The 22,063-nt window shown below is 47.3% G+C and overlaps 6 protein-coding genes across 6 annotated transcripts; 5 read left to right on the top strand and 1 right to left on the bottom strand.

Annotated features, from left to right (window-relative positions):
• Positions 1–506: 506 nt before the first annotated feature.
• On the top strand, positions 507–905 carry HO173_005328 (uncharacterized protein; the record flags this gene model as incomplete). Its single annotated transcript, XM_037307246.1, has 2 exons — positions 507–606; positions 652–905. The coding sequence occupies 2 exons, from the start codon at positions 507–509 to the stop codon at positions 903–905; spliced, it is 354 nt and encodes a 117-aa protein (XP_037165886.1).
• Positions 906–4,005: 3,100 nt separating this feature from the next.
• Positions 4,006–5,127, top strand: HO173_005327 (uncharacterized protein; the record flags this gene model as incomplete). The annotated part of the gene is made up of 1 exon (XM_037307245.1): positions 4,006–5,127. One exon carries the CDS (start codon positions 4,006–4,008, stop codon positions 5,125–5,127), a length of 1,122 nt encoding a protein of 373 aa, XP_037165885.1.
• Positions 5,128–6,103: 976 nt separating this feature from the next.
• HO173_005326 (uncharacterized protein) lies at positions 6,104–8,833 on the top strand (the record flags this gene model as incomplete). Its single annotated transcript, XM_037307244.1, has 4 exons — positions 6,104–6,166; positions 6,217–6,717; positions 6,770–8,113; positions 8,165–8,833. 4 exons carry the CDS (start codon positions 6,104–6,106, stop codon positions 8,831–8,833), a joined length of 2,577 nt encoding a protein of 858 aa, XP_037165884.1.
• A 548-nt stretch (positions 8,834–9,381) lies between these two features.
• HO173_005325 (uncharacterized protein) lies at positions 9,382–12,040 on the top strand (the record flags this gene model as incomplete). Its single annotated transcript, XM_037307243.1, has 2 exons — positions 9,382–10,062; positions 10,115–12,040. The coding sequence occupies 2 exons, from the start codon at positions 9,382–9,384 to the stop codon at positions 12,038–12,040; spliced, it is 2,607 nt and encodes an 868-aa protein (XP_037165883.1).
• Positions 12,041–12,606: 566 nt separating this feature from the next.
• Positions 12,607–15,753, bottom strand: HO173_005324 (uncharacterized protein; the record flags this gene model as incomplete). The annotated part of the gene is made up of 3 exons (XM_037307242.1): positions 12,607–13,087; positions 13,141–14,261; positions 14,323–15,753. The coding sequence occupies 3 exons, from the start codon at positions 15,751–15,753 to the stop codon at positions 12,607–12,609; spliced, it is 3,033 nt and encodes a 1,010-aa protein (XP_037165882.1).
• Positions 15,754–16,408: 655 nt separating this feature from the next.
• On the top strand, positions 16,409–21,346 carry HO173_005323 (uncharacterized protein; the record flags this gene model as incomplete). The annotated part of the gene is made up of 3 exons (XM_037307241.1): positions 16,409–17,146; positions 17,209–17,668; positions 17,748–21,346. 3 exons carry the CDS (start codon positions 16,409–16,411, stop codon positions 21,344–21,346), a joined length of 4,797 nt encoding a protein of 1,598 aa, XP_037165881.1.
• Positions 21,347–22,063: the final 717 nt, after the last annotated feature.

Genomic DNA, 22,063 nt, shown 5'->3' with positions numbered 1-22,063 from the left:
GTCCTCCCCTACATACTCCTCCCAAGCCAGCGGTAGGTGGGTTAAACTGACATTCAAATATTGTAGTCACACCAAACGCGTCCGGGATCGGATAATAATCCTTCCACCTATTTGTGTAACCATTCTTCTTTCACTATTCTACCAATTCTACCAATTCTATCAATTCTATTAATTCTACCAATTCCACCAATATGAACACATTTACCCTCGGTACCCTCGCACTCAGTTGAACAAGAGGAGGATCTACAACAGGCGAATGCGGAGAACACTGCGGAGAAACCAAGCGGCAACAAGGCCCCTAGCATCAAGAACACGGCTCAGCTCTCCAAGATCCCACGTCATATGCTCTCCACGGTTTCACATCAAATTATCACTTAGCAAGCGGAGAACACCACTGCAACTTAGCCTATCATTCCCACTGTATTAAGAAGTAAGAGAAGGAACTATAATAGGCAAATGCGGAGAATACTGCGGAGAATAATACGGAGAATACTGCGGAGAACACTATGGAGAATACTGCGGAGAAACCAAGCGGCAATAAGGCCACCATCGTCAAGAACACGGCTCAGCTCTCCAAGATCCCACGTCATATCAGTTATCCACTTAGTCAGCCACTTAGCTAGCCACTCAGTCTGATACTCTCCCTACAAGAGGAGGAGCAAGAGGAGGAACTACAACAGGCAAATGCGGAGAACACTGCGGAGAAACCAAGCGGCAACAAGGCCACCATCGTCAAGAACACGGCTCAGCTCTCCAAGATCCCACGTCAAATCATCACTCAGCAAGCGGAGAACACCACTGCAACTTGGCCTGTCATCCCCACTGCATTAATATGGTACATCACTGCAATAACGTTACAAGAGGAGGATCTACTGCGACGATCACAGTCAATTGGGCCTCTGTAGGAGGGACATCGGACGATGTATATTTGGACGAATTGAAACCGTCCGATGTCTACAGCTATCTCATTATTCGAAAGATTTCACTGCGGCAGGAGATATTGTGGGATTCACACCACTAATTAACACGTTATCTCCATTTCTTTCCGGTATTTCAATACTTCTTGCTATGAGGACATGGCCTTTCTCTGTTTTTTATAGGTAATTATTACGGATCAATCCTTTACACTCGATATATCTTTTTAATTAGGCCTTAGCGCGCCTCTCTCCGCATATATATATCTATACTATATAGATTAAATCAATTTTATAGTGGTGGAAGTAGGTTAAAAACGCATAGCAAGCGATTAGAGTTCGATTTAACTTAGGGCTAGGGCTAAAATTCGATTTAACTTAGAAAAATTCAACTCCATGAATTTAATTCATGGGCCTTTACTTGTATATACTAATAAAATAACTTTATATTATATTTTTATTATATTTATTTCTTAATAAAACTTATTAATTATAAAATTAAATAAAATTAATATATATAATAGAATAAGATAGAGTTAAGTTAAAAAATCTTAAATTTATATATATAGCTAATTATAAATTTAGAGTTACTACGCTTTTTAATTAAATATTATAAGTAAATAAATTAATATTCGTAATTATTAAAATCTATTACTTTACTTTTAATTCTTTAATAACTTTATTATTTTCTATTAGAATTTAATAATTTATTTTTTAAATTATAGTCTATAGCTTACGCTTTTCGAAAATAAAAAAATTTCGAAATTTAATCTTATAGTTCTTTAAGAATAAGAAATTTAAATATCGCTTATTAAAGATTACTTATTAAATTTACTTTATAACTCTAATTTAAAAAATAGATTATAGATTTAAACTCGTATATTTATAATATAATTAATTAAACTTTAATCTTAATTAGTTAAATATAGCTATCTTTAATATTAAATTTAAAGTCTTTTATATTAAAGTCGCTTATAAGTATATAATCTTTAAATAGTTATAAACTTATAAAATTATAGTCTATATTAATATTATAATTAATCTCTATAATAATAATTTCGAGTTTTTAATAAAGAAGTAAATAGTATACTCGTGCGGCCGACCTTTTAATCACGCACCAATCAGAAGAATCTTATCTAATCATCGTTTCAATCAATAGAATAGATTGGATTTGGTCTTTTCTTGGCACACTCTCCGCACCTGCGCATGCAACTATTCATGAATTATTTACATTATGGCTATGTCACGGTACGCCAAGGCCTCCTCCAGAGCCACCACCCAATTGGGCCTAGCGTGGGCTTGGCACCGCACATATCTGCCCTGCAGGCACATAGAATAATCAGCATCTTTACACCACACACCAAATCATGACATAGTCACATTGTCTCCTGACAATATGGTAGCAACACCTAAAGATCATTTAATAGGCGTCTATTAAGTTATTTCGCTCTCACACTAGTTGTCTACTCCTTTCCTAGGACCCCACCTACCTCAATATTAAGTACGCTCCTATATTAATACTCACAGTCTTATGAGTCCCTACACGATATCGTTCACGTCGATTCTTTCACTAGGTTACTCGATATTACTATGGTATTCAGTAATCTTATTCCCGGCTTCTCAGCAGAGTAAGTCCGCTTTATTACTAAGCTTATAGAAAACGTGCTTGATAAGGCACTCGATAAGTACTTTAACCTACTACAGCCATAGCAAGAGCAAGCAGTTATTACGCCAAAGCCGGCACAGCAAGAGCAGAAACAAGAGCATAAGCCACTATAATAGGCAACTGCGGAGAAACCTACGGAGAATATTGCGGAGAAGCAGAGCATCGCTAGTACTAGCAGTCCTATTCGAGCGGGCCCACTCTCCACAATCCTATGTCTAACCGCCATGCAATTTGATAGAGAGTCTCCCCTTCCCCTCAGCAATGCTCCACTTTCTATCTCGCCTCTCGCCTCTATTTTCACTCTCGCCTCTCTGCTCAGCTATATTCGATATGCGAAGGATATAAAGGCTATAGGCCAAGGATAGGTGTATGGATATATAGACAGCGCATGCTTTATATAGCTATCCAGGGATGCCACGAGGACGTGTCTTTTTTCATTCTTTGCGGGCATGTTGTCACGGTACGCCAAGGCCTCCTCCAGAGCCACCATCCAATTGGGCCTAGCGTGGGCTTAGCACCGCACATATCTGCCCTGCAGGCACATAGAATAATCAACATCTTTACACCACACACCAAATTTTTATTATATTATTTTTTTTTTCTTAAAAGGTTATTTTTAAGGAAAAAAATTTTTTTTTTTTTTAAAAATAATAATTGGGGGGCCCCTCGCCGGCGCCCTTGATTTCTACTAGATATAACTACTCTACTATAAATATAACTTTAAAAATAATCATTTAATTACATGTAAACAATGATCTACGGCGGGAGATAATGCTAAGAAAATATAGAATCTAGGCCTTCTGATTGGTGGAATGATTAGTCATAAGACTGGTCTATCTGATTGGTGCGTGATTAAAAGGTCGGCCGTACGAGTAATATTCTCGAGCGAATAAAAAAGAAAGACTTATAGATATTATTAATAAAGAAAGAAATATTAAGAAATATATATAGATATCTTACTTATTGAGAAGATAGTAATAGAAATACGATATTGAAGAAAATAAAGCTATTCACTGTTATTCTTGGTGGGGTGTGTGGGAATTCTCAGCGCCAAGCATTCCGGGCCTTTGTGCATACGCTAATAGCACTCGCGCCTATTTTTGCGCTTCATCTTCACTTCCTTCTTTGCCTGAGCCCCCCCAATAACACCAGTCTGGTTGACTGAGTAGTCGCCTTGTATTGTTGATGTAAAAATGCTGGTCACAACCTTTTATCTTGCTCTTCATGGTCGAGACCTGCTTTTGCGCAGTCTGTTCTCTCCCAAGAGTCCCTATATCTGAGGGATGTGAAAGTAAATGTATGTGGCCAACTTTAACACAAAATGAGATCACGACAAAGTAGTCCACGGCCGGAATTGGTCCAGATGAAGACATGGAAACTCGGTATGCGAATTTGCTAATACATCCCCGCTTAATATTCACCACAATGTCTCTGTTGCGACGTCTCTTGTCTACTTGTATCTTCGAAAACAATGCTCACGTAGTCTTCGCAGAGGCACCGAAAATACAACTAGACGAGCTTTTTTCTCCCAACATGCCCCTAAATGGTCTGAGTCACTATCTTTCAGCTGATCTCTCAACTCCAAATAAACAGCCGGCTCCGTCAGCAGGAAAGCCAATGCGCCGCATCGAACATGATACGCCTACGAAGCAACAGCCTGTCAGCCGAATTGCTTCTCCGCTGCCTTCAGAAGTAGACTCCTCTCTTAATTCGCCTCAAACGTTTTCTACGATCGGCACGCCCACCTCCGAATTTGGCCCCACTCCTGGACCTGACTCACACAACTGGTCGGCCGCAATAGGCCGCGCCGCAACGGGGAAATCGGGAAGAGTAATAGAGAAGCTTATGGGGGAGAACGACCGGTTGCAACGAGAGAGAAAGCTCGCTATCGTCAAACTTGAGGAGGAGGTAAAACGTGGAGAATCAGCAAGGTCAGCCTTGGAAGGGCTCCAAGTGTCGAACGAAACCCTGTCATCGATTCACGAATCAGACAAGATTCAGATGACCAAGAAAGATAGGAAGATTGAGCTTCTAAGGGCTGATCTGCAGTCCGAGAAGCTGCGGAGAGAGAAGGCTGAGAAGGAGACACGGGAGAGTCGACGGGAACGGGAAGAGGTCGTCGAGGAGCTACGGAGAAGTGCTGCAGAGGATAGAGAGGAGGCAAGAAGGTCTACCGCACAATATGAGATCCTCGCAAGCTCATGGAAGACTTTGGAGGACAGGTACGAACGTCAAACGCAAAAGCTCAAGACCGATCTCAACGATCTTCGGACAGAGATTAATGGTGACAAGCGAAAGATGACGGAGCTTGAGATCGTGATTGAGCAACTCACACATGAACTCGCTAAGGTCGCGCAGGTGAAGGATAAGCTGTTGACAGGATTTCAGGCGTACAAGAAGGAACAGGAATCTGGGCTTCAAGAGATCCAGGAAAAGGCTGAGAGGAACAACAGCGCCAACGAGGAACTTCATGAGCAGATGAGTGGCGTGCTCGGCCAGATGAAGCACGTTGTCAACGTCAAGAAGGATTCTAGAGAGAACGTATAGGTCATGGAAAGGCTACTGCTTGGAGTTTGGGGAAATGTGACCATCGAGATACCCAATGCATAGCGCTGGAGCGTGCAGAGAGCATTTTCAAGGGCATGGGGATTAGAAGCAGGTGTTTGTACGTCGTCGTAGACCTTTTGCTCAGTCACATTAAATCGCAGCATTTGTCTTTCTACTAAAGTTACCATGCTGTAAATTCTCCGCGTTGCCTTGTTCCTTCCCATCTTCCCATTCGTTCCGTCTACTTCAAACCTTCCTTCACGTGTCTGCGTCCCTCGCAACGCTCTGAAGCTTACTTACCTCTGGAGCTTCGTTGGCCGTATGTTGTGTCAGGTCATCAGACACAAGATCTTCGCCTTGGGTCTGAATCTCTACGAACGAATTTACAAGCCAGGAGGTTGTGACTGCTGAAAATGAGATTGGGAACTCTGTGGCTTCTCCATTGAGGATTCAGAATCAGCGCGCAGTTGGTCTCTGGGCAAGAGCGCAAGCCATATTTGTTCGCTAACGGCAGGCGAGGTGCCAAAAAAAAGTGGCAGTCGAATGTCAAAACCTTAACACATCAACAAGATCAGCACCAACGAGATTTATCTCGCTGTTCACGGCTCCGTCTTGAAGCAATTCATTTCGTGATTAACAACTTCCATAGGGATGATCTTTAAATTAGGTCAACTGGCCAGACTGCAAGTTTTTCTCACAGCTTATTCAACAGGTAGAAGAGTCAAAAAAACAAAGCAGTCACAGCAACTGCATATAGCAGCGAGGCACCCTTACTTACGCAGAATAGTTTCGGTTCGAGGGGCCTAAAAACAATTGTTTGCACCTTCCGTTTGCTTGCATCGGATGTGTCAGCAGCGGTTCGTTCATCCAAATTCCACTACCTTTGTGCCTCACTCATCAACATTTCCACCTTTCAATCTCAACCCAGACGCATAAAATTGCCTAGTCAGCGCAGTTCATCATTGACGCCTGAACAATGGCACAAGAGCGTGCCATTTCCCACATTGTGGGATCACTGTATAATTTCAGTGAGGCTGCTGTAAGTTCCTCAACCTTCAACCGGTTTACATATGCTGACGCCTTCTGCAGAGACACGAACTCGTCGGCTTGTTCAGGAAGAATTCGAATACGGATATAACCTGTCATTTCGACGGGAAGTTTTTCATCCTTCAAGCATCTCACAACAATGATGAGTCACTAGCCTTTCTTGTGAATTCTATTAGAACCTTCATATCCGTGGAGAAGAATGAGGAGCCTGATCTGTTCGAAGACGAGAAGATCATTAGAAAAGACGGAACTCATCCGAGCTTCACGCTTGCTACGTGGACTGAAAAAACAATGCAAGCCATCAAAGCCAATGGTCAGATACCACTCATTGAGCACGAGAACATCATTCGAAAATGGTCACCAAGTAGCGAAAGCAAAGAACTTGGATCGAAGTTGAGCTTACAACTCCTTGGAAGAATTGGAAACCTTTGCGGATGCCGTGTTGAGCACGCAAGCGACTCGGCGGGTTTAATGATAATGGCCGACAGAGACAAGAACATTGAGAAGGCGATTTCGAAGCTAGAACGACTCAACAAGATGATGGTAAGTCTATTTCCACTGTCGATAGGCTTCGAACCTTCGCTGACGTCTCAAGGTCAATGAAATAAACTTTCCACGAATCTACAGTTTCTATATTCTCGAAGGCGAAACGTCAATTAGCTTGCAGCTTATCGCTTTGAAAGATTTGAACGATAAAAGGCCGGTCACAACGCTTCTACAAAAGGACTCGTTTATCAAGTCTATTCGGGATCTGTGCGTACTGGTACTCGTCAAAGGGTCGAACGTTGTTCAAGTCAAATCAAAGCCGGCTGCCTCGATTCAAGGAAGTCGGCTTTGGAACGATCATGTGTCCAGCTGCGGTCAAGCTCAAGGTTTAATTGCGGCTAAAACTTCGAAAGAGCGTGAGACTTCGATTGATAGATGGGTATCTGAGATAACCAACCCCAACGTGCAATTGGATGCCTTTCGTCCTGAGTCAGCTGTGGCAGTGCAACAGTCACTAGACGTTGCGATAGTATACAAGGAGCCTTTGTCACCGACGAAGAAACCAACTACGAAGCGTGCCCGAACTGCACGAGGGAATACCGACGCCTTCAACAAAGCTTCCGTCGAATCTCGGAGAGTATCTGATGGCAACGAAGCAACAAATCAAGAGACCATGAGCAGTTTCAGTGGTTGTCAGTCGACTAGAAATGTATCTACGGGCAAAAAGAACATGTCCTACCGTCAGCCTCCAAGCATCGAGCCGCCTTACATGCCACCGCTCGCCATACCATTGCGTCCCTTGCCAAAGACGCCATCGATAACGTCGCAGCAACTCATGCCAAGCTTGTCTACATGGAATGTTGTTGTCCGTGATAGCAAGTCTGGTAGCCTCATTGATATGTCTATGCCGAATGAAGGGCGTGCTCAAGGCAACGAACCGAAAGATGAGGCACTGACAGTCATAGACAACCTACAAGATACCTCCAAAGTCGAGGCACGAGATCTCAAACACACCATGAACCAGAGGAAGGCCCCAACGCAAGCCTTCGTAGGGGGGAATACCGCCCTAGTCAAAAGCTTTGAGGAATTTGCCATCCATCTGCTTGACTTAGCCCTACCTCGCACAGGCCGCATTGGATTTGCAGTCGATATTGGCAGGCTTTTGATCGATCAACAATTTGGCTCGTCAGAATTCAAAAATAGAAGCTTCAAGACAAGCGAATTCTCGTCCGTGCTTCCAAAGGGAAAGACAGCTGGTTTCAAATCCATGTTTACGAACATCCTCACAGCACGCTCATCTGAGGCAGAGAGTATCGTGAATGTTCTCATGTCTCAAGGAAAAAGACTTTTTCAGCAACAACCTGCTTCCAGGAAAGTTACGTATGTGTTTAGCTGCAAAGCGAAGGGTGGCGACCAGATTGTTGTCGAATTCGACGGAAATGGAGATTTCAAGGTGAGTTCGTTGACGTCGAGTCAATGTCTTTCCGTATACTAAGAAGATTAGATCCAAGGGTCTGAGGTCCTGATGGGGGCGCTGGACTGGTACTTTCCCAAGCGTGCATGGGACGCTCGCCTACGGTTGACGAGCGAGAAGTTTCTTACGATGGACTATCAGAGGCAGGTGAAGTGTATTGTCAACAACTTAAAGATAGGCCCATCCGGAGATGGCCAGTCCCTTGAGCTCTGGACCAAAACAATCGACGAAAACCTCAGCATTGAGTCCATCACACTCCGCCGAGAAACATTGCACCCCGTCACAGTTTATCCAGATCTTATACTTCACCTGACTGAATGTCAAGACCTTCAAGTACGGCAGTCTCCCGATTCCGAGGGCATTTACATAGGCTCCATTCAAACTCCAAATGTCATGATCAAGGCCAACAGACTGTGGTGGGAAGCCAGTCTTTCGTCTACAAACGCTACTACTATCCTCCAAGAGAACTTGACATTGGAGCTTGGTGAAATAGCTACATGGACTCCCTCGAGTATTATCAACAAAGGGGTCGTGCGCGATCTATTCGCCGCTGCGAAGGAGGTGGTGACGCAGATTGATCACGTCGGCTTTTTTAATAGGGGCAAAGGTAGCTCAGGCTCGAAGACAATCGAGAACATCAGTGCTAATCCTCAAGACGTACCAGCTAGTCTGAGAAGGGTCGACCTAGGGTTCTGGTGAAAGGTTGTGCTAGTTGCGAATGAATGGAAAAATGCTTTAAGAGGAGCGCGATGATCATTGATTGATGGTGGTAACAGAGGGTAGCTTTCAGCTTCATATAGCTTTGCAATTCAGAAATGCATATTAGAGTCGTCTAGCTGCCCTTCGCCTATCTCGTTTAATGATTCTACGAAAAGCTTCATAATGCCAAGACACTAGACATTTTGTGCCACTGGCGAGACTGGGAAGGTTTACCCGGTATTAAATCCGAGCTACTCTCCAAAATAATCTCTTGAATGTATGCTATTAAGCCTACTTAGAAGCAGTATTCCCCATACGGTACCTCTAAAATAAACAAAACTCAACGGAAAAGGATATTTAGTCTGGTTTGGAAAGTGCTCTGCCGACAAGGTCACAATGTTGTTGAAAAATCGAGTGGTCCAGCCCCTACTCAACGACTTACTTACGCTAGCACACTCAAGACCGCCAATACCTCCTGATAGCTTATCTCTTACGGGTTTGAATACTGAAACAGTACATCATGAGCAGTAATTCAGTGACACCTACTCATGGCTCCGCCTGCCAAGAGACAGAAGAGACTTCTTATGATGAGCTCAGAAGATGAAGAGCCAGACACCAATTCAATACACAAGCCTATTCCTACAAGATCCCGGGCGAAGGCCAAGAGGAGCAACACCGACAGATCAACTATCGCCATACAGCCAGCTTCAGATAATGTCCCCCAAGATCATGCTACGAAGCCCAAATCCGCAGGCAAGGCACAGACTTCGAGGCCTATATCATCATTCTTTAGCGCTAGAACCGAGGCACAGCAGCCGAATGGTCAGAGGCCTCCCGAGGCAGTGACGCCAGAAGTAGAAGACCATGAAGATCTGATCGTAGACGACTCCCCGGTCGAGAATGTGAATGACTTTGGGGGAAGAACCATAAGGACTGCTCTCTACCGTAGGCAGAAGCACCCGGTGCCAGCACACGACATTGCCGCTGCGACGAACAAACCAAGCCAACAGAGTGGCAGTCAAAGATTCAAAATCCCTGGACATGCTTCGAGCATGGGCGTCAGCCCAGGAATATCCGGCGAGGTGAAAGCAAAATCGAGGGCCATTGATTTGAGACCTTGGGCAGAAAAATATGGACCCAACAATCTTGAAGAGCTGATGGTCCACAAGAAGAAAGTACTGGATGTACGCAAGTGGTTGGAGATCGTGCTCTGGGGTCAGGATCGCAAGGTACGTTTCTCTAAGACCTTTTGTTGTTGTACAATCGCTGATTGTGGGCAAGAGACTTTTGATTCTCAAAGGGCCTTCAGGTGCTGGGAAGACCGCTACAATATCTATGCTTGCCAGAGTTATGGACGTCGACGTATTAGAATGGAAGAATCCCGTAGGCTCCGAGCTCTCATCTGAAGCATATCTCCCAATGTCCGCTCATTTCGAAGATTTCCTTGGTCGGAGTGGCAAGTTCAATAAATTGGCGCTTGCAGACATGAGTGGGAATGTATTAGCAACGCCGGTACAGACCATCGATGCGCTCAGTGAGAATGCGAGGGAAAGGATCATACTGATAGAAGAATTCCCGGATACGTTTATGAGTACTTCCAGTGCGTTGCGCTCATTTCGGTCAAGCGTCCTCCAATATTTAGCATCCACTACGCCTTCTACGGGCGCCTTTGCATCCAAAAAGCAAGGTGATAACCTGAAGGTCACGCCAGTGGTCATGATCATCACTGAAACCCGATTGATGACAACAGCCGCTACCAGCGACAGCTTCACTGCTCATCGACTCCTTGGGCCCGAACTGTTGAACCATCCAGGCGTAAGTACCATTGAGTTCAACCCAATCGCTTCCACCTATCTCACCAAGGCTCTTGACCTCGTCGTACAAAAAGAAGCGAGGCAATCTGGAAGGCGCAGGGTACCTGGGCCAGCTGTGTTGAAGAAGCTTGGCGAAGTGGGTGACATTCGTAGTGCCATTGGATCATTAGAGTTCCTCTGTTTACGAGGAGAGGACGGAGATGATTGGGGTGGTACGGTAGCTTCGAGAGCCAAGAAAGCGGTGAATGCTTCATCCGCATTAACAAAGATGGAGACAGAGTCACTCGAATTGGTTACCCGAAGGGAAGCTACTCTGGGACTCTTTCATGCTGTCGGCAAGGTCGTCTACAACAAGCGTGAAGACTTTGCTGGTGGCGATGCTGCTAGCGAACCTCCTACGCAGCCACCACATCACCTGTCGGGGCACGTCAGGCTAAGAATGGCGCAAGCTTCTGCCAACCAACTTATCGAGGAGACGGGTACAGATATAGCAACCTTCATTGCTGCCTTGCACGAAAACTTTGTGTTGTCCTGCGAGGGCAACTCCTTCACTGAGAATCTTGACGGCTGTATAGACGCGCTGTCTGACAGCGACCTACTGGGCTCACCACGAGGCGGTAGATTTGGCTCATCTGGAGACCATGGAAACCGTACCTTCCAGGGAGCTACCTCTGATACATTGCGACACGATGAGATGTGTTTTCAAGTTGCAGTGCGAGGTCTATTGTTCGCTTTACCGGATCCTGTAAAGCGGCGAACACACCCGATATCTGGGGAAAGTGGGTGCAAAACGGATACTTACAGGATGTTCTATCCTACTTCTATGAGACTATCTAGACAGATGGAGGAGATCGATGGCTTAGTCGGCCAATGGATTGACAGGCTTCAAGCCAGTGCTGTACCTTTAGGAAAATCAATAGGTAGGCATGACCCGCGGTTCGCTCATTTGCCGTCGAGACGGGAAGTGCAACCCTCGAAAGTAACCGCCGAAGACCGGTCACAACCTGACGAAGATGGCCCAGAGCCTTTTAGGACGAGCTTGGGGTGCACTAAAAGTGAATTGATTGTTGAGAGACTCCCATATATCACGAAGATCGAGCAACACAATGCGGCCTCCACACATCTCAACGGGCTGGAGAGAATCACACAATTACATGGTATCATGCCGCCGGGCAACGAAGCCTCGGAGGATGAGGACTTCGGAGAGGGAGCTCCTGTCAGCGATTGGATGACTGAAGGTCCAGCTGAAGGCGACGTAACCGGTCCCGCGCCGAGGGTCAGTCTGCAACAAGGGGTTGAGCAAGCAGGCAAAGCAGCCAGCGCACTCCTGCTTCCAGTTGAGGGAGAAGTGGGACAATCATATCTCAGCGACGATGATATTGAAGATGACTAAATTTGCTAAGCATGGTTAAAAAACGCCTTTGAAAAGTTACGTGGCCTACGCCGGTGACATTTTCATGCGGATCACTCCGAAGGCTTCAGCATCTGTGTCTATGGGCTTGAGTTACTCCGTTTGTGATACCTTCAAAGTCTAGAGCTTCCATCGAACAGCCGATTTAATTGCATGTGACTTTGCTATGGCCCTTGTCTTTCATGTGTGTACGGATAATACTTGAGGTTTCCTTTCCACATGAAACGGATATGGCAGCATTTTTGATGAGGCCCAGAGCATACGAATCTGTCACTTCACCCTCTCGCCCTGTTGCTTCCAGCCAGGCCCCTCCGTCTCCCCTAATGATGCATAAAACGGCAATGGTGCCTTGCTATTCAGGAGAGGGAGCGGGTCGTCACGACAATTGCGGAAGCGCTGCTACAACAGACTTTAGTCAGCGTTCTATGCGCCACTGCTGAACCCAACGCCCATCTCGAGTCCTTCGCATCGGGAATCCCTCTGGCTGAACACCTTCTCATTCTACCAGTTCGACGCCAGTTCTTTGGGTATCAAATTCCTGCACACGTCTATCTCGAGGCTTTCTCCCGGTCTCCCTGCTTATCGGGCTCCTCTGCCACCGCTTTCTGCAGGCCTTTGTCGTCTTGCTCCCATACTAGAGGCCTCGGTGCTGTTGTGACATTGACGTTCTTAGCGTTCGTGTCCTGCTCCGAACTACTCCCTTGTCGCAGACTTCGCCTTCTGGTCCTCTCATGCACGACTCCTGGAAACATCCGTGGCGGCGGAGGCGTTCCGTCGATCCAAGATGTGCCCTTAGCTTGTGATGGCGACATGATCGTTGATGACGACCTGGCAGGTCTACTGTGATCTCGCCCTGTGCGCTGAAGATCGAGGCTTCTCACGTCAGCAATAGAATTGGACGCAGGTATACGCGCTGCACGCGAGGAATTTCTTTGAGACGAATGCATTGCCGCAGCAGGAGACGGAGGCGCTTTGATAGGCGTAGCCATCGTCTGAACCAAGGGGAATGCGGCCGCATATCGTTCTAGCCTTGAAACGAGTGTCAGCAGTTTTGGACATTGTGTGGAAAAGGACAGAAGTACATTTCGAGTTCTTGCACCAATGTGTCATGCCGGAATTTCTCTCTAATATTGGGTACGTTGCTCTTGGCGACATTATTGCCAGTCACGCCAGGAAGGTGATAGTCGGGGCCGAGCCATCTCTGCTTCAATTCATGCTCGAAGCCGCTTTGAATCACGGAATGATGAGCGAGCTCACACATATCAACCGCACTCAATCTATAAATCTGTGCTGCAACCGAATACTCTTCGATCAGAGGTTCTTTTGTGAAAGCGAATTGCAATGGATCATCGGTAGACAGTGAGACGTTCAGACCACGCTTGAAGTATTTCGAGAAAGGATTTCTCTCATACGCGAGGAAAAGGGCATTATTGCTCAAAGGTGACATTGCAATGCCAATCTGGTCGAGATAGAAGATGTATTGTAGTAGCGGTACCTTCCTAAGCATTAGACCATGGCTTATGCTGTGGCAGCAGAGCACGGCTGCTGCGATATGATCTACGTCGCCGGCTTCACCACAATGCGGTCGAAGTACGAATGTATTGAAACCGCGCCGTTTGCGCCAGACATTCAAGGACGTCATATTGGCAAACAAGTGATAGATCCAGTAAGTGTACGGTGGATTTTGTTTGGTGTCCCACTCTTTCGGTGGTGGATACTTCCTATATAGTCGAGTCTCGACCTTGCTTTCATCGTCAACACTGTCAAAGCCGATCACACGCTGGAGAAAAACGTGGAGCTCAGGATGGCTCGAAGGGTCATTGGTGACTTCGTAGAGCGGTTGGAATATGTTGATGATGATCTCTTCATAGGTGTCCATTTGACCGTTGGCTTTGTACATGCTGAAGAGTCTGGGAATCTGTATGAGCCAACGCACATTGTGTGAGACCAACTTGTTATCAATGACCCAAGCAGCGAGCTTGTCCCACTCATCAATGGATCTGCCATAGATAGAGACCCGCCATTCAACAAATTGGTACTTGCTAGATTCTAGGTCGGAAATGACCTCCTTTGTGATTTCAGCGAGGTAGCGACCTTTGATATAATTGTCAGTTTTTAGAAAGATTTCTCTGAGCCTTGATTCTCCGATAGGGTTGTATTTGAGGTTGAATTTGTCAAAGCGATGGAACGAATCAGTGTGGGCCTGCTTTCAGGGTTAATACAATGACGCTCGAGATATCAAGCAACGCAAAGTACCAACGTACATGCATATCAAGAGTATCAATACTCAGATCATACGCGGTCAGATTGATACTTTCGAAAACTTCCTTCAATGTCAATTCCTTGTTATCTCGAAACATAACAACCTCGTCTGGCGATTTCTTCATCTTACTCTTTATGAAGCGCAGCAAATGCTTCTGATTCATGCAGGCGGAATGATGTACATGTGTGTCGACCTTCCTGACGTTGTAGAAATCTCTGTGGGGCACTCTTTTGCAGTCTGCCGTTTCCTGGTATGAATTGACGAGAAAGTATAGATGAAACCTTCCCTCCAAGATATCTAGCTGCCGAAAGGCAAAGCTCTTGGTGGGTCCATCAGAAGAGACATTCTGGACTTGGTCCATGTCAATGTAGAACTCTCGCAGAGTTGGAACTATTACAATGGGGCTAGTATTTCGCGCAAGTTGAGTCGTCTCGAAGATTTGGTAGACGCTGCCTTGGTCAAGCTTAAATGAGACGATTTCATCCTTACCAGGCAACGGCAAAAGATCCAGCATATCAAAATCCTCCCCAATGTCTTGGCCTGGTTTCCTGCGCTTCACTGTAGGCGACACCGGGAGCTGCTGCTGGGTCGAGTCTCTATTTTGAGAGCTACCAGGCAAACAGTTGGTTTGCAAACGGTCAGAGTCGGCTGTTAAAACCTTGCTGTTACTCAGACTGTTTGAACCAGAAGTCTGACCGATTGGGCGGTTTTTATTATCATCCCAAGTAGGATTTGGCGGTGGTGGATATATTCTCCAGTTCGAACCATCCTTAGGGTTGTTGCCAGCACCCTGTAGTGACAGATTGACGTACTTGTGCCTTATGTCCAAGACCCTCTTGATATTGATTGAGATAGCGCTGAGTTCCGGTGAGATGTCTGGAGCTGGGATATCAAGCTCTTCCAAGACACCTTCGAGCTCAGTCTCATGTCCAACGGCTTCCTCTGTATCGAGATGGCTATCGTCGAAGTGGACCTCGTCACCCGTACCACGCAAGTCTTTGCCCTTCAAGGTGGGTGAATTTGGGATCCCTTCAACAAGTCTCGAGTTCCTGTCCCGTTGAGCATACCCCCGGCCACTGCGTCGCGATGCTGCGCTCGTTGTCCGACTAAGGCCTCCGTCGCCATCCACAGTTGAAGAAAAGGTTCTTGCCCTAGCCAAAGGGCTCTCAGCCTCTGCATCATGTTGGGATATCTCTAACTGATGTCTCTGGAAGAACAGTTTTGCTTCGGCATGGCTCAGCGATTTCTCGGCGGCAGAATTATAGTAAGCTGTCCTCGCTTGGCGGTCATGGAGCTGGCCATCGGCATCTGTGTCGTTGAACGGTGTAACATCTCCATTATTATTTTCTACATTTTCGCCCAGATCAGAATCCTTTTGCATGGCATAGCGACGAAGGCCAGCTCCGCCGTCTTCCTCAGCATCTGACTGCATTACACTTAGCACAGTCCAGCGGCACTTTGAGGTGTAAAAAACTGCTTGTTAGGCCTTCCTATCTCACGGCTTTACGAATCAAAGGAAAACAAGAGATGATTCTTACTGACCTGAGGGAGTGCGCACGGTGCGACCACCCTAGAACGACGTTGAAATATGTCAGCGATCATCAGCCTTAAGCCTTGGCGAAATAGCCAAAAATTCAAAGATTTCCAAACAGCTCTTCTGATTGGTCGCCTTGGTCGCCTCACCAAAATTACTGACCCTCCTACTCTACGCTTCACCACTCTCTACTAATACTCCCTCCATTGCGCCTGCGTGTCCCATATCCAAGCTTCTTCTTCGCACAATATATCCCAGTGTCTCTGATAGATTCGCATTACCTGTGATCTCGAAACTTGGTCTCCTACAGTGCCTCTTGGGAAACTCGGGATCTGTCTCGGGGCCACAATCTCCTCCACTACCCTCTTGTCCTGATCTGCAGGAACAGCTCTTTTCGTGTATGCGAGCATAATCTCTTTCTGTCTCTCATATCTATCTGTGCGGAATGACAATTGTCTAGCTGCTGAAGAGGGTCGTCCTGCAGCACCTACTTACCATAGCACATTTCTACCTGTGGACGCCAGACTTTTTGCCATGAGAACAACGGCCAGACATGGACTCATCCCCTAGAAGTACTGCGTCTTCCGACCTATACTCTCCCTCAGAGTCAGCGCAGCCAGAAGCTGCTCCCATAACGAACGGTATCGAGCATAAAGTCTCCCACAAGCGGAAACGGGAACAAGATCCAAATCCTAACCGTATCATGCAGAATAGGAGAGATTTTCCTACAGTTGTTGACAGCCATGGATCTACAGATGAAGCTCCTTCCAGGCAGGCCGATAATCTCATGGAGAACCTTTCCAGAGTCAAGCGACCCAGGCCAAACGGTTACAGTATTGGAACAGGAGCAGACCTTTCTTGCAAATCGTCTGCGTTGCCTGCTGTTCACTGGCAACATATCTTCTGTTATGTTCCACCCGTCTTTCTTGGGCGTATGTTAAGCGTAAACCACGCTTTCAATACCATTTTGACCCCTGGCCAAAGTGAAGAGGATCCCACTCCGCTACCTAATAGCATTATACAGCCACTTAAAGCAGAGGCCATTTGGGCTCTTTCTCGGAGAAGATTCTGTCCGGGAATTCCAAGGCCTATCCATGGGTTAATGGAGCTTGAAATGTGGAAATTGCTCAAGGGAAATGGTTGCCAGATCTGTGAAAAGGTCAAGGTTGATACTTCTGTAGCAAATCCACAGGATCCGTGGGAGTCCGGACCTGGTGACACCGGTGTCAGGGTTATCTGGCCCTTTGGGCTAAGGTGTTGCGGTCCATGTTTGCAAGACAATACTCAAAAGGTACCGGACTGTCAACATCATTGGCTAGCAACGATTAGAAATCGCGAACTGACTTCGCACAGGAACTGGATCTTTCTATGTCGTCGGATTGCCCGTTTTTCCTCCTGCAGGGTCTCCCCTTTGCCTTCATATCAGAAAATTACCACTACATTGGTCATAACGTCTTGCGAAGCATTACAGCTCCACCTATGCTGCGCATGACAAAACGTTACTACAAGCCCGATGTGGAGGAGATCAAGCGCCAATTTGAAAATGCGAAGGAGCTTGGTGTTGCGTCCGCAGAAGAGTGGACCAAGGGCCTGGCTCAGCAAGGGCAGCAGTGTCTCGAGGACATCATCCGCTGGGAGCAGTGGGACTCCAAAGGCGGGCTGAAGAACGTGAATTTGCGTCCGAATCCCAAGGCAGTTATTTCCAGTGCCAAAGGTGAAACCTATTCGGATCGATCAACTCCGCAGAGCATGGCCTTCTCAACGAAGTCTGAGGGCGATCAGGCGAGTCCACTTGCGACGAGTGCATCCACACGTAAGTAGACCCAGGGTCACGCATAACCAGTCCATCAACACTCGAAGTCGAGGTCAGTCTACTGATCAATTTGTCGTAGCATCGTTTCAATATCCTAAGAACCCCCCGGTCCCTATCCAAGGCGGTGTGCAACATGGACCTCAGGTTGCATCCCATCAGCCACGACCGGAACGCAACATAAAGGACGTCAATGAAGCTAAAGCAGCTCGACGAGCGGAGATAGAGCGCCGCTGCGCAGCCTTGGACCCTCCTTTGTTGCCCAGTGTATTGAGGCACATGGACTCTTTCCAAGCAGCCATGCAAATATCGCAGCCAATGACGGACCAAGCGTGGGAAATACTCAGGCCTCGTCTGCTTTCCCAGCTCACTTGTGCTGAACGGCGCGAGAAAGAGCAAGTACAGCAAACCGAGATCCTTGCAGAGGAGTACAGACAACGACGTCAGCAGGAAGCTCAACTAAAGGAGACCAAGGAGAACTTTGACCGCGAATGGGAGAACTATCAGGCTCCGGTCCGGCATCGGATTGGTGCTTTGGCTACTGAGGCCATTGAATCCAGGTGGGCCGGAGGTAAAGCCGTCACGAAAGAATCAAGTCCCAAATTTGCGGCAGATGTGCTGCTGGATGTCCGCCAACGCTTTTACGCTGCAGTAGTACAGGAGGATGAAGCTGCTCTTGCCGCTGGTGAATCTGTAAAGACCGATCCACCCAACGGACCACCAACTAGAAAATTGATTCTCGAAAATATGAAATGGCTGTTCGATACCAAGATCAAGCCGCTGACGGACCATTTCCAAAGAGAGCTGTTTCTTTGCAACGGTTGTGATGGCAATTTCAAGTTTTACGGCTTCGAGGGTGTAATTCAGCACTATGCTGCAAAACACACCACCGCGCTTAGTATGGGAAACATCGTGGTTCACTGGCGATCCGAGTGGCCGGAGCATCCTCCTTTCAACCCTAATCCCAGTGTTGCTAAAACAAATTACTACAAGATCCCCACTCCAGCGCCTCCTGTACAAGTTCCGGCTGTTAGAGATCCACGAGGACCAATTACTTACGGCAACTTCGTTCAGCCCGTGGAGACAAGTACCCCAAATGGAACATCACAGCATCAAACCCCCCAATATCCCACTGTTGGATACCAAAATTCGTACCCAGGCCCCCGCCAGGAAGGCCCTCCCCAAGTGTTACCCGCACAATCTCACCCACCTGCAAACTCATCTCACATTGCCGGAGTTGGCCACTCTGGAGTTCAGAATGGTTACGGAACCAGTACTGCCTCTTACAACCCGTTTCCCGTTGCGCAGCAAGGCCAAGTAGCACAGTATGGCTCCTTTCCTGGTCAACAAGGATACCCAGGATTTCCACAAGGACAGCTTGGTACAATCCCGCAGGGTTACTTTCCCGAAGTCAGTGCGAACAATTATGGAGGGCGCCCATCGGTACCATATCCAGGAAATTTCCAAAAGGGACCTTTGGCCACCCTTGCCCAAGTCCACAATGTTCCTGGTCAAGTATCAGATCTGTATCAGCGTCAAATGGACGAGATGGCCAAACATGCTAAAGACGTTTTTACCGGCATTGGCGGGGTTAAAGATCTTCCAGGCAGCGTCCGGATCTATGTCGTAATCCAACACACTGTTGCCAGATTCAAAGCCTCTTTCCCCAATGAGCCTAGTCTGTCTATGTTTATCGACGGGCTTGACCATAATGCTGTGATGAGACCTGTCAGAAGTGTTAATGGACTAGGCTGCAGAACTTGTATGAACAACGGCACAGGAGCCAAGCTGTATACATTGCCTCACTTAGTCAACCATTTCAGAACAGCTCACGTCGAGACGCCACAAATGCTTGGGCACCCACAAGCTCCAGAACTCGATTGGAAGCACGATATGATAGATTATCCTGACCTCTCGGTCATCTCCAAACTCCTCAATGCTAATGGTATGACCGATGCCAAACTAAGCTTGATTGCTTTGGTCTTTCCTGATGCATTTCCCACTCCTCTTCCAAACCTGAAGAATCGAACGAATACGGGGCCTCACCCTATGTACAGAAAGGAACTCGACGCGAATACAAAAGGAGCCTCCGGAGCTCCGTCAAAACCGTTGGCCGCTCTCCCATCTCATTATGGAGGTCAATCTGGCGATCAGTCTTTCAATCGGCCACATAGTGCTTTTCGGCTGTTGTCACCAGGTCGCTCATCCGAGCCTCTTGAACCGCCGGGAGAGGATGAATACGATCCCCATAGACCTGCATACTTAGGCAAGATTGTCAAAATTGACACTGGCTCAACCCAGTCTCACAAGCCTGTCCAGCATTCGCCATTACAAGATGGTCACCGATACTTGTCCTACACTCAGCAAGAAAAGTCTAACTATGCAATGCCTCCACGGCTGGAGGACGAACAAACTTACAACAGTGCCAGCGTATCACGGCCGAAGATAAGCGAGAATTATTCTAGGGAGTCTTACGAGCCATTCGAGCATGTGACGCAGCCTCAGTCTCCAGTTCCGAATGCCATATCTCGGTCGGGGCACCGTTTCCACCAGCATGCAGGAGTCCAAGCCAAGCCTTCTCGACCAGACATTGTGAATCAGTACGATATTCCTGTCGATTACATCAGAAATTATGGTCGTACTCCAGAGGATGAGAGGCCTGGAGAGATCTTGAGCTCTGTCAAGCGTGGCGCACAAGGCGTGTCCCCACCCGAGGCGGTAGTTGCTGCAGACCGATTTCTCAACACTTTAGCCCCAGAAACTGAGGGTGCCCGTACTCATAAGCGCTTTTCGTCGGAACGAGACACAGAATGCGCTTCACAGGGCCAGTGGCTTAGCGAGCCACCATTCAAGCGCCGACAACAGTATTTCGGACAAGATGGCGCTTACGATCAGCGATCGGGAGATGAGGTCAAGGTCAAAAGGCAAGAGAACGACATTCTTGGGAACCAGCTGCGGACAGGAGGTTCTTCCGAGCCAAGAAAGAGTAGCCAGGCCGCCGTTCCACAAAGATCGGGTTCTCATACCCATTACTATGACGGCTTACGGCCCTTATCCCAAGTACCGTTGGGGCCTGTCAGAACTGGCGGCAGTCCGCCTGTGCGATACGCTCCTTACGAAGACTCTGAGCAAGTGGTCGTCAACGATCGTCAAGACATGAACGGCAGTGTGCTGAAAAGACAACGCAGCGGGAGCCACACTTACCAAGTTTCACGCATATCACAATATCGCGACCAATCAGCATCCCCTCAACGACCGCCTGCAGAGACAGCTCTCTACCGGCCCAGAAGTCCGGTAGAAGAGGACAGACGCGATTCTCTATACCAAGTTCGATCCCCGTCGTCACGCAGGGTAAACCGCTCCCAAAGGATTCCCAATAACGAGTATGCGACGCAAACTCGTTATGAGTATATTGATGATCCCTGTGTTCCGAGCAGTCGTCATCAGCAACGTGTTGAATACGTGCCGATCAGGTATGAGGATTCTGGAATTAGGGAGCCTGCTCGATACGTTATCGCTCGACCAGTAGAGCAGATGGGCCCTGAATACGTCCGCTACGAGTCGAGCTATGCTGCGAACCCGGTTTACGAGCGCAACGGCCAGGTCTACGGTGCTCCTCAAAGACCTTATCAGGATCCATACCGGGAAGCCCCATCTTTTGCGCAGAGCCACCAGTACTGACTACTCAAACTCGAAGCATGTCACCCGTGTATGAAGTCACCAGACACCCTGATGCGCGTTGATTGTACAGCGCGCGTCGTCATACACTAGGTGGCTCCTTTCGAATAGGATGCTAGTCTCAGGGCTCAAAATCCTGTCGCTCTATGGGTGAGATGATCAACGATGACTTCATCCTGTCTTCGGGTGATCTTCGCGATCCCGTTCTACCGAATAGGACCATGAAGTCCTTTGGGAAGACCTCGCTAGCGGAAATGTAGAGTCATGGTTGCTTGTCAATCGATCACGAAGGCAAGGCTCATCGAGCACGGTTGATACTTCCACCAAGTTTGTATAAGTTTCTAGCTTGGGTCCACGCAAGAAATCTCTTCCATTCACGGCTTCCTCAAAGGAGCTCGATCGCAAGCTCAGTGCGTTAGTCGCGCCGAAGAGCGATAAGACCATTCATATGTACATTCTGTAAAACTAAGTGCCTGCGTTATTTTCATTGGTGGCTAGATATGTACACTACACATCAGAGATTGGTCCTTCGACCGACTGGTGTCTTCGAATGCGGCATCTGAAACGGGAAATCATGATCGATCTTGCGTTGATGTGAAAGTAACTAAGGTATATCAATAGCGACTACAGCAGCATTGTGCCGACACGGCGTTGCTCGAGCCGTGGTCTGCCGTGGAGATTCGTGGTTCGTGGTCGAACGATTTGCTGTTTCAAAGAAAG

This window comes from Letharia columbiana (assembly GCF_014066305.1).
Source record: "Letharia columbiana isolate WasteWater2 chromosome Unknown Sc0000014_s0, whole genome shotgun sequence".
In the NCBI taxonomy this organism is placed as follows: domain Eukaryota; kingdom Fungi; phylum Ascomycota; class Lecanoromycetes; order Lecanorales; family Parmeliaceae; genus Letharia; species Letharia columbiana.
The sequence above is the reverse complement of the archived record's forward strand: the minus strand, read 5'-3'. Positions and strand labels throughout refer to the sequence as shown.